Source organism: Podarcis liolepis (assembly GCF_965112155.1).
Source record: "Podarcis liolepis genome assembly, chromosome: 4".
Taxonomy (NCBI): domain Eukaryota; kingdom Metazoa; phylum Chordata; class Lepidosauria; order Squamata; family Lacertidae; genus Podarcis; species Podarcis liolepis.
The window spans coordinates 39,548,485-39,560,818 of NC_139558.1; the positions used below are offsets into that span (position 1 = coordinate 39,548,485).

Consider the following 12,334-nt stretch of genomic DNA (forward strand, 5'->3'; position numbering starts at 1 on the left):
TGACTATCTAGGGCCTTCAGGAGAACATAGTTCTCAGCTTGAAATGTCAAAATATAAAATGTTGCACCTGAGGTGCCAGCTTTTTTCTTTTTTAAAGGTCTGAAAAGACAGAAGAAATCTCTCTTTCTTATTCCTATTTCCAGAACTGATGAAACTGATTAGCAGTAACATCGGAGCAAAATTAATTTTTCATATAATACATACATACATACATACAGCTCATGGCTTCTCCTTACCACAAGATGTGGTTATCACCACTGGTTGGATGGCATTAAAAAACAAAAGTCGAACTATCTTCTAAATGTCTGCCGAGTGATAGCTATGAGCTAAATGGAACCTCCAATTTCTAAACAGAACCTCCACTTAAAGGTAAAGGTAAAGGTAAAGGGACCCCTGACCATTAGGTCCAGTCGTGGCTGACTCTGGGGTTGCAGCGCTCATCTCGCTTTATTGGCCGAGGGAGCCGGCATACAGCTTCCGGGTCATGTAGCCAGCATGACTCAGCCGCTTCTGGCAAACCAGAGCAACGCACAGAAACACCGTTTACCTTCCTGCCGGAGCGGTACCTATTTATCTACTTGCACTTTGATGTGCTTTCGAACTGCTAGGTTGGCAGGAGCAGGGACTGAACAATGGGAGCTCACCCCGTTGCGGGGATTCGAACCGCGACCTTCTGATCGGCAAGCCCTAGGCTCTGTGGTTTAACCCACAGCGCCACACGCACCAGGTATTAAATCAAACACAAAAGAAGCATGGCTACCACGGGGTAACCTCCTGATAGTAACCATCTAGGACTGCCTCCAGTCTACTTCAGGCTGCCCAAGAAACACCTCTCTTCACCCGAGAAGCCAAAAGCTGTGTCCAGAATGGAAAGGCCGGGGGGGGGGGGTATGCAAGTCACCCAAAGTTCAGTGTTCATATCAGGCCACAGAAGCTTATAGACAGCAGTGACAGCCTTGAGCAGTCACCTAATCAAGGACACAGAAAGCCAGAGTCTGGGAAGACAGGGTGATAGGAATCGCTCTTCCTTGGAGACAAAGCAAAAGTACAAGGCACAAGTCTATTCTAGGAGAGAAGTAACTTCTGGTTCTCCCCGCCCTTGCCCCCCGCCCCCCAGTTAAAATGGATCTTTTTAATGTTTCTTGCCCTTGCTTGCTCTCTAGAGAACGCTAATGGCAGGCTTCTGCTTCCATGCTCTGCTCCTTCCTGTGATCTAAGCCTTAATGGAACCTGTCACAATTCCAAACCCAGAGTAATCTACTAAAAATGAATCCTAGATTGTCTGCTAAGGGCACACCTGACTCCCTCGTGGGGCCAAAATTCATAATGAAACAAGACTGTTAACTGTATGAGTGGGATTCAGGACATCAGAGTAATGTAATACTCTGAAGTGCATGTTCAAAATCTTGCAACATATACAAGTATGCTTTAAAAGCAAGATAATTTATACCTGTCATTCCTAAATCTTTGGATCCACTTTTCAGTGTTGAATGCCAGGTTCCCCAGATGTCGAAATAGTCTTCTGAAGCATCTGCAAAATGAGGTGAAACATAAATGCGGATTATTCTGTAAGAGTCAAACAACGGAAATAGTAGCAAGGTCCCAGAGAATTTTTTTGCCTCCCACAAAGAGCTTGTGCTAACTCAGAGGCAGGTGTCTACCAGGGGTAATACCTGTTCAACAGCAGTATCTTAGCAATGAAACTTACCCCATGATTTTTTTACCTAGCACCAAGCTGTGGATCATTATTCAACAGCTGGAAAAAACCATTTTATTTGCTTAACTGTATCTACTCTACAATAAAGTGCTGGCTCCATTCTCTAGAGTGAATTAATTGAAAAACTCAAAACAGGACTGAGTTGGTTTTCAGAAACAGCATGCTAGGACACTTTAAAGAACTTTCTTTCCATATAACTGGAGGGAAATGTACTGTCAATCATGTTTAGTATCCAGAAAGTATAGACCAGAGAAAATTGCACAGAGATTTAACAGCAGATAATACTGGACCAAATAAGATTTTTGGAACTGGCCATATATACCGTGGAGCATATATCCTGCACTGCCCCCTGCCACAGAGCAACCTCAAAAACAATTCATTCTGACCCACTTTTAATTAAGAGGTCGTATGGATATAACTTTTTGATGTGTTATATTGCTGAAGGTTTTCAATGACTTATTTTAAGTGTTGAAATGAATTTTGTACGACTGTGGCTTTTGAAATATCTTTACTACTGCTTTCAGTTGATTGCAATTTTTGGAATTGTGTTTTATTCTTTTTATGTGTATTTCCTTCAGAGGACTCCCCTCCCCCCAAAAAGACAGCCTAGAACTATTTTAAAATATGTAATACACAGCAATAACATCACAGTGCAATGAGAAACAGCTCGCTTTGGTGCTGATCGTACCTTTTCCAAACCACGATCCAAGGGAATTCTCTCTTGATTTGGGGTGCAAACTGCTGATCAATGTACATTGCTCTGGTACTTTGAATAACTTTGACTCGGAAGCGAGGGCCATATCGTCTTGCATTGCCAAAAGAGACCTTTCAGAGAGCACTGGGGAGTTGTTGTCATAAGGCGAGATGTCACCACTCGAGGCTCTATTTGAGTCTATGGATGGATGTCGGCCTTCCATGGAGAATGAACCTTCTGACTGGAGCATTTCAGGGATTCTGATAAAGTTTGACACAAAAACAGAAAGTTCAGCCCAGGGAAATCAATGGTGCATTTCAACAACAAGCGCGCAAGGCAGGTCCACCGATACTGGGATGAAAGTGCTTCTATAACAATGGAGACTGTTTTCTACACCACATAAGTAAAAGAAAAAGCCACTGCCACAATATATCTAAAACAAATCAACAGATGTTTCAAAAAGACAACAACAGAAGTTTTGCAGAATAAGTCAGGTGAAATTATAATTCAAACAGAACTCACTTCTTGTGTTAACACTGAAGGTTTTCTCTACAATGTGATTTTTGAAATCATGTATGTGTAATAGTTGTATTTCAGTTTTGGAAAGTAATATTATTATTATTAATTATTATGTAAAGGTAAAGAGACCCCTGACCATTAGGTCCAGTTGTGGCCGACTCTGGGGTTGTGGCGCTCATTTTGCTCTATTGGCCGAGGGAGCTGGCGTACAGCTTCCGGGTCATGTGGCCAGCATGACTACGCCGCTTCTGGCGAACCAGAGCAGTGAACCAGAGCAGCGCACGGAAACGCTTCCTGTCGGAGCGGTACCTATTTATCTACTTGCACTTTGACGTGCTTTCAAACTGCTAGGTTGGCAGGAGCAGGGACCGAGCAATGGGAGCTCACCCCGTCACGGGGATTCGAACCGCCAACCTTCTGATCGGCAAGTCCTAGGCTCTGTGGTTTAACCCACAGCGCCACCCGCGTTGCTAATTATTATGTAGGAGATGTCTAATAAAGTGACATAACACAAGAAATGTGGAGGGTGGGGTGAAGGGAAACATTCGTGGAAATACTATACAACAAACTTCCAAGTTACATAAAGTCTTACCTTACCTTGAATAAGGCTTGTCCTTCTTATAAAAAGAATCCCTGATAAAAGCTTAAGATGGACACTGTCTGCTTTATAAGAGATTTAACAAGAAAGCTTTCACCGCCAGTTTTTTGGTTAGTTATATTAGTATACTGATGAAGAATAGAAAATTCATCCTTGCAAATCCAGGTATGTAAGTGTGTGAGCAATCCAGAAATAGATGGTCATTCCAGTAGTGTTAGTAGCAAGCAATATTACATAATGCCCAACACAGCTGCATTTTTTCTGTTTCCATCCTGACAGGATATGTAGTAAACATAGCAAGCTTTGTTTTGCTCTCCAATAAGAGGAAATGGAAACATCGGCAATCAGCTAAAAGCAGAGGTGAGAAAGCATTGAGTGAAAAGGCCAGAGAGGCACTCGCAATGTACACTTTACAAGTAGCAGTCTCAAGACAGCCATCCTGAGAAAGAAGTGTTGGAGTAGTTCTCATATATTTTGCATGGAACCAATTATTTCCACTGCTGGACATGTGTTTACTTCACACTGTTGAGTTTCACCATTCTCCTTGTCATTTGTCCAGATTTAAAATCCATAATCAAGTGTAACTAGGATAGTCCCAAGAGATATGTGGTTATAGATTTTGGTGGCTGTTGTTAACTAAATGCGTATCTCACATTCCAACTTCTCATGGGGGGGGGGGACAGCCCAGTTTATTTGTAGCCATTTCTCCAAATGGGACTGGGAACGAGCCATGTCTTATGAGGATCACATTCTTTTCATGTGGAACAATTGTCCCTCTCATCTTCTAGCCAAATTCTTTCCCATGACTTCGCAATGACGGCTGGAAACACGCTAACATTAAAACATATAAAAACTGATTTCTAGGTACCTCATTATTAATGAAATGAATGGAAAAAGAACAAATTTTACTAGCAGCAGAACAATAGGTTAGTGACAATTCCTTCATAAGTCTCAGACACATACATTTTCCATTGTTGACCTGGGAAGTACAGTGACTGCAATTTGCAACCATCTTTTGAACACAGTTTCTTAAGAAAGTGCCATCATGCTTTTCAAAGAAGATTGATAAGCACATCTGCATGGAACTCAGCTGCAAGCTATTGGACTGATGATACAACAAAGTGTGTGTGTGTGTGTGTGTGTGAGAGAGAGAGAGAGAGAGAGAGAGAGAGAGAGAGAGAGAGAGAACTGTTCTGAACTCTGTCCAGGAAACCTTTAAAATGACTTAATGTATAGCTGAGAATGCTATTGAGATACTAACAGCTGCTGCATTGGCACGCACTAGAAACAAATTAACACGGATATGATCCAAAACTTTCTGTGTGCCCAATAGATGCAAAACCATCCTGTACAAGTATATTCCCTACAATGGGGGAGCCAGTTCCTTTTGTGTACACAGATCTGTCCACTTTGCTGAACTGTATAAGGAACATGTGTACACATATTGGAATTTCTGTGCCCTCAGTAAACATCAGGATCACGGCTATGTGAAAGATGAACCCCATCAACATTCATTAGTATCAATCTAACCAGGCTACTGATTAATACATATCATTGAAGATGCTTAAAAACTGCTGCCATGGAACCAATTAAATTAGTTTATTACAGTTTCCTGCCTATTTTATAAGCAAATGGACTATGGAAAATAAACATGAAGACCATTTAATGATTTTAAAGGCATTAGAATCACAACCACTCACATTAAGTTATGAAATGGACACTATGGTTGACAGCACATTCTTGTTCTTTTAAATCACTGTAACAGGGTTTTGAAATTAGACGTATTTGAATAATTCAGCTAGAAAACACATCCCTGGTGGAAACAATGAAGGAAAAGGAAAACAAATTACTCACGATGACTGAGAAGCTTTCCTTCTCAGCAAATAGTCTACAACATCTGGGTCAGTCTCAAGTAGACTAATCAGAACTTCGTTTTGAAGGTCAGCAGGGACCTATAAATGAATGAAGCATCAGAAAGGTGAGTACAGAATCATGCTCTGTTGTACTATATAGTCAAAGGTTAAGCTTCAACAAAATGAAACAAACACACTACAGAACTGATCACAACAATTTGTGTGAAATAAGTACCGTATTTTTCCGTCTATAAGATGCCCCCCTATTTTGGGGGACTCAGATTTAAGAAAATGGGGGGAGATATATCCATGTATAAGACTCCCCTAATTTCTGACATTTTTTTGGGGGGGGGGACCTAGTCTTATACACGGAAAAATACGGTATATAAGGAATGCAGTATTATTTAACAACTGCTCTCTCTTTCCACTCATTTCTTCCTTACTATGCATAAGTGCACATGACTGTGGTTCTAATAATATGAAATAATGGACTGTACACAGTTTGTAGAAAGACTGCTCTTACTGATCGTTCAATAAAATATTGCTCAAGTATCAGACAATATTGCTGAATGCATAATTTGTTCTAAAACATCAATACTCATCATGCTTACAAAAAGAACGAGGTGTGCAATGATTTTCATGTCTGTTAAATTGCTCTTCATTCTAAATTTTATTATAAGTAGCACATTTTATTTCATTCATGCATCTCTGACTTTAATGGGCTGTACAACACCTGGCAGAGACCTGGCATTCATGACTCACAGTGGGATGGAATGAACTTGGGAGGCAGAACAGCGCACACACACAAACACAAACGCTTTCAAGTTTGACTCCTGTTCACAAAACAATTGCCAAACTGAGCCTCCATCATCCTGACAGATTATTTAGGATTTTAACACATCCCCGCAGAAAGAATTTTTAATACAGCTCCATGTACTTAAGTTAGAATTTACTTGTAGAGTGCACGTATTCTCTATTTTGTTCTGCTGCAACTTTGAAAAATATGTGAAACTGACACCTGACTATTTACTACAGAACTAAAATCAGCAGCAGATTGCTGATCCTAATTCACTGAAGAAACACAAAAAACCTGTAGTAATATTATGTATTTATCCTGACAAGCAGAACCATTCTGACCTGACAATAAACCCATGCAGTAGGCCAAATATCACATTCTGTTCTACTGGATTTTATTTCGCATATCTTGCTCCAGTTTCAGTGGTGAAACCGGTCACAGCTGGAGGAGCGAAAGAAAACTTGGCAGCAACACACTTAAGTTGTACGCTGTGGATCCACGCTCTCGTCCAAATGTTTCTCTATTTGAAACTAGTGCAAATGTCAAAGTCTTAACTATAAACAGCAGCCCTGGCCTCTTACCACTTCTGGGGTTTGAAAAACAATTTGCTGCTGCTTGATAGGGAACTATCAGCATTTGCTACAAAGAGTCAACACGCCTATATCTGTCAATCGATCTACCACCTTAGCAAAGAATATGAGGGTCCAATTTGCAGACTCACACACCTTGTTGTTCTCTTAGGCAAAATGCTAACAGCAAATGAAGAAATAAGCACAAATAGCTCGATATAAGTATATTCCACTATAGCAGCTAAATTGGGGCAGAGGTTTGAGCCAGATCCACTGAAGCAGTTCAGTTCAGTCAATAAACACATCTGCACAAATAGGAAGAATCTCTACGGAGATGCTTTTCCACTGTACGTATCTGATGTCAAACTGACACACATCCGCAGGCACTCTCTAATTATAAGCACGTCATTTGAAATGGTACATTGTTCCCTTGCATCCAGCAAGGCACTTAGCTTGGCCTACAAAGAGGCAAAATATTTATCAGCTCCAACAAAATAATAAAACCCGCTCTAAAAAAAGCAAAGAAGACAGACATTGCCCGCACCCTGCGATCTATGATAGATTGTAAGAAAGATGTGGTAGAAAAAGGCTACTACAGCTGCAATGATCCAGTGGATAACTAGCTCAATCTTTTAACCCTACCCCCCCCATTAGAGAAATAAAATATCCTTGTTAATTTAATAGGTTGTGTCCAAACATTGCTCCTGTTAGCTCCTGCTGGCAGAGAGAAGGAAAAGCTTCTTTTACTGATCTTCCACTGCAGCACCCATTATCCCCACACTGTTGAGGACTGAAGGACACTCAGAAACAGTGTAGGGACTGGTGCAAGGGAGTCAAGACAACTTGCCCCCACCCCACAAGCAGGATCCCACCTCATTATATTTAGAACCTGTCTTTTGGAATTAAATAATATATCCTTTATGGACTTCAGAAAAGGAAGGTTCTGCATGAACCGAACGGAGAATCTTAACTCAATTTGTATATTGTGCTTGAAGATTATAGTGAATGAATAGGAGGCAAGTGAGAAGCCAAAGCAGCAAGAGTCCATGTGTCCTGAAGCCCTCCAGATGTTTTGAACTACAACTCCCATCAGCCCCAGCCAGAACAACTGTGCTCATCAGATTTAGGATGCAATTAGATGAGATGTCAGTGTTCTATGTCAGAAACTCCTGTTTGTTTCTAAGGAAGTTAAAAGCAGGCTTTAGTGTTCGGGAAGCAACTTGGTGGAAGGGGGTTTAAACCCATCTTCCCCATGCCGTGATGTGGGTTTATGGGAGTTGTAGTCCAACAGCATCTGAAGGGTGGGAGGTTATCAGTCTCTGCCTTAAGCACTTCACTTGTTTCCAGTCAAACACAGTGGCAATACTATTATACTACTACTTTTTAACCTTGGTTCAAAAGCAATGTGCAGAATGCAAACTGACTGTGTTGCAATACTATAACACTGCTTTTAAACTTAAGTTTCTTAATTAGAAGTATTTTTCAACTGCATTGAAATACTTCTGCATTCAACTAAATAAAACATACCCACACACCCTGCTTTTCCCACAAATATTTATCCACTCCCTCTTGCCTTCTCATCTCGTTTAAATGTGGGCTGTAGAGTAATGCATTGAAATGTGTTGCCCCATACACTGCCAAAGGGCACTGCTGTGCATCAACATTTGCTATGCAGTATTAAACCCATGGGTGGCACTGTGGGTTAAACCACAGAGCCTAGGACTTGCTGATCAGAAGGTCGGCGGTTCGAATCCCCGCGACAGGGTGAGCTCCTGTTGCTTGGTCCCTGCTCCTGCCAACCTAGCAGTTCGAAAGCACATCAAAGTGCAAGTAGATAAATAGGAAGGTAAACGGCGTTTCCGTGCGCTGCTCTGGTTCGCCAGAAGCGGCTTAGTCATGCTGGCCACATGACCCGGAAGCTGTACGCCGGCTCCCTCAGCCAATAAAGCGAGATGAGCGCTGCAACCCTAGAGTCGGCCACGACTGGACCTAATGGTCAGGGGTCCCTTTACCTTTATTAAACCATCAACCAACCAACCAACCAACCAACCAATCAATCAATCAATCAATACTGACAACAAGTGATTCAAAAAAGGAGAAGTCATAGGAATTGAGTCATTTTTCCACTATAAGGGAAACCAGATCATGTCTATATAGTTCACAGAATAAAATATTTTTACTCATGTTCAGCATACATTCAATGACATATTTTTCTCTTCCAGAAGCTACAAATAGCATTAACTATGTTGGCCATTTCCACTGATCAGATGGAGGTTCTTCAATCAAAGGCTCCCATGGCTGCCACTGCACCATGTAAAAAGTTAACGGCACAAAAAAAACCCCCACAAACAAACTCAATCAATCAATCAATCAATCAATCAATCAATCATTTGCTGGAATAGGGGAAGAAGGAACCTATTTGTACAGGAAGACACCTGGGATATTAACCACAGTTGCCTTCTAATACTTGATTGCTTTAGCTATACTTCAGTTACTTACAAAAGGTACCATATTGCTGTAAGTATTTAATCTTTCTAAGGCTGTACCCAGATGGAGATTTTCCATAGCAACTGTAATATGAAAGTGGAAAGGGGGGTGGGGAAGCTATCTTAGGGTTTGGGCACTTTTGTTCTGTAACAGCTGAAGTGGAGAGAAGGAATTAATTGACACTTTTAATTTGTTCATAAATGATCTGGAGATATGGGTGAGCAGTGAGGTGGCCAAGTTTGCTGGTGACACCAAATTACTCAGGGTGGTAAAAACAAAAAGGGTTTGCAAGGAACTCAACTGCCTTTGCGAAGAGAGACGTCTGCAGCCGAGGCAGCCAGGACCACCCATGTCGTTAGCAAGGGAGGAGGCCAACTCTATCAGTCCCCTCTTGTAAGCATTTCAGTGCCATCAAGATAGCTGTTTGAAGGAAGAACTGCATGGCAGCAGCAGCCTGGGCCTCTGGTTTGTAATATCCTCTGCTCTGTGTTAAACAGAACTGGTGCCTGAACTTGTTTTCTCCAGGGAGTACTTCTTCAATAGCACACAGTTAAAGTATGGAATTCGGTTCAACAAGATGCGGCAATGATCACATAGATGGATTTAAAGAAGGATTAGACAAATCCATAGAGGATAACACTACTGATGGCTATGCATTACCTCCAGGATTGAAGGCATTATGCATCTGAATACCAGTCACTGGGTAGGAACAGTGGAAGAAGGCAGTTGAATTCATATCATGTTTGTGGACTTCCCATAGGCATTTTGGGGCCACAATAGGCTTTTTTGGATTGTGCCACATGCACTGATCCTTCTGGTCCATTTGGGCTACAAATAATCAGCATCACCACCACCCCCTTCAGCTTAGCAGGTGTCAGATACAGTTATTGTATTACTTCAAGCTAAGGAATAATGTTATGAAACCATAGTACCCACATGTACAAAAGAATGCACTATCTTGCAGAAGTTCATCGCCAAGTAAAAAATACTGGGAAGTGTGCATGAATACTTGTGGCAATATCCCTGCAGCAGAAGTGAAACCTTGATGAAAGATGCTTATTTTATATTTACTGCACAGAAAACTTGACAGTATGAGGAAACACTAACTGTTGTTTTGAATTTCATTTAGCAATTATGAGTTGCACTTTCTACCTCATATGCAAGTGAGCAATAATTTTGTAGTTCCCAAGGCCTTTCTGCTCTAATTGTCAACCTCATAATCCACACTATTCACCTTACCATGGAAGGCCTTCAATGCGTGTGAAGGAACATGCATCCATGTTCATTCTTTTTTTCTTTCTGAAGTGAGAAACATCTGCAATTCTTATGGAGCAACTTCTCAAAGAATTGTACTCCACAGGATAAAAACACTGTATGCTAATATATAAGGGATTTTATTTATCAACAACTGAAAATATATGATGCTATCTCAAGTTCATGATGCCAAACTGGTGTTTTGTTTTTTATCTCATGAGATTTTCTCCACATATTGACAATAGTCTTTTTCAGCAGTGTTTTGCCATACATTAAAAAGGCAATGCCACAGCTGATATATAATATATACATAGAGAGTGCTTCATGTTTTGAAATGAAAGCACAGGAGAAAAGTTTGAAGTGTACAGTGGTACCTCAGGTTACAGATGTTTCAGGTTACAGATGCTTCAAGTTACAGACTCCGCTAACCCAGAAAGAGTACCTCGGGTTAAGAACTTTGCTTCAGGATGAGAACAGAAATTGCATGGCGGTGGCGTGGCGGCAGCAGGAGGCCCCATTAACTAAAGTGGTGCCTCAGGTTAAGAAAAGTTTCAGGTTAAGAACGGACCTCCAGAACAAATTAAGTTCTTAACCCAAGGTACCACTGTATTCATAACCTGCAATAATGCAAAATAAAGAAGACTTTGCCTACCATGAAAAGCATTTCATAGTTTTCTATCATCTTTTGTACAACAGCAATGATTGCAGTACTCTCCTCAGCTCGCGCTGTACTTTGAACGGTGAATTCTTTGTCTGTTGTCTTCTGTTTGTGCAACAGGTTAGGTCCAAATATAGTGGCTAGATTAAGTGATGTCATTTTGTTGCCAGGAATCTGAAACAAAACAGAAATAAAGTTGAGTTTATTTGAGCCATGTAAATGGCTGCCTAGAATTTAGTGTAAGCTGAATTTATTTTCCTAACCAGTTTAGAACCCCGCATTGTCTTATACTCTTGAACCATCTGCCATAAAAAAGATCCAAATTTGTTCTCAATATATCTGCATCTTTATTTATCAATTTTTTATCAGCTATGTGTGCTTTATACAAGGATGCCTGAAGATCAGGAACACAACTGTTTCTGGAAAGAACCATCATGCAATGACCTGTTATATTTATAATACTGGTGCTGGAGACAGTTTTCTGATAAGCTGCTTTTCAGTGGTCAGGCTCTTCTATACAAATGCCACATGAAGTGGTAAGTTTCCACTCCAGAACCGGTGATTACTGGAAACATGCACTGCTGAAGTGGAAAACTCCTCTGTGAGGGCATCCCTCCCATATTTATGCTGCAATGCATGAGGCAAGGGAAAGTAACATTTGGAAAGCGCAAAACATATGCTAATATTCAACTTCCAAAAGAAATCTATAACCAGAGCACAAATAATCCAAAGGAAATTGTGTACAGTATACTTTATCCATTATTTAAAATTAAAGTTTACAAAACTATTGAAAAGATGAAATAGGAATTGCTAATTTATAATAAAATTTACTGAGATTAGTATGATTTAGGGAAGGAGAGAGGAGTTAAGCACAGCAAATGCTTTCTTTCCAACTAGAATTTATTTATATATTAAATTTAATCAAAAGATTCGGGTTGGAATTTTCATTTTAAAGCATTTCTTTCCCTTTTTTTGTTCGCAATGCAGCAAATATCAAAGCCACTTTTGAAAAATCACTTATTTTGTTATTAACAATAAAAAATATTAATAAGCATGGAAACTGTTAATAAACACAAAGATGCTGTACCGGAAAATGAAGCAAATGGGGGGCGGGGGGGGGATTCAGTTCTCTGTTCTTCAGAGCATCCTCCAGAAATGGCCATAGAAAAAATGAATGATCTGAACTTAC

The 12,334-nt window shown here is 40.5% G+C and overlaps 1 protein-coding gene and 1 long non-coding RNA gene across 8 annotated transcripts in view; one reads left to right on the forward strand and one right to left on the reverse strand.

Moving 5' to 3' along the window:
- Positions 1-12,334, forward strand: part of LOC310706402 — a 386,819-nt gene that overhangs the window by 155,234 nt on the left and 219,251 nt on the right. The gene's annotated exons all lie outside the window — the stretch shown is intronic.
- Positions 1-12,334, reverse strand: part of ARHGAP6 (Rho GTPase activating protein 6) — a 181,796-nt gene that overhangs the window by 2,212 nt on the left and 167,250 nt on the right. For all 7 annotated transcript variants that reach the window (XM_083501850.1, XM_083501849.1, XM_083501853.1 and 4 more), the window contains exons 9-12: positions 11,140-11,319; positions 5,383-5,480; positions 2,406-2,671; positions 1,451-1,531 (exon numbers count right to left, since the gene is read on the reverse strand). In XM_083501850.1, coding sequence (XP_083357976.1) covers positions 1,451-1,531; positions 2,406-2,671; positions 5,383-5,480; positions 11,140-11,319 — 625 coding nt within the window. The remainder of the gene's footprint in view (positions 1-1,450; positions 1,532-2,405; positions 2,672-5,382; positions 5,481-11,139; positions 11,320-12,334) is intronic.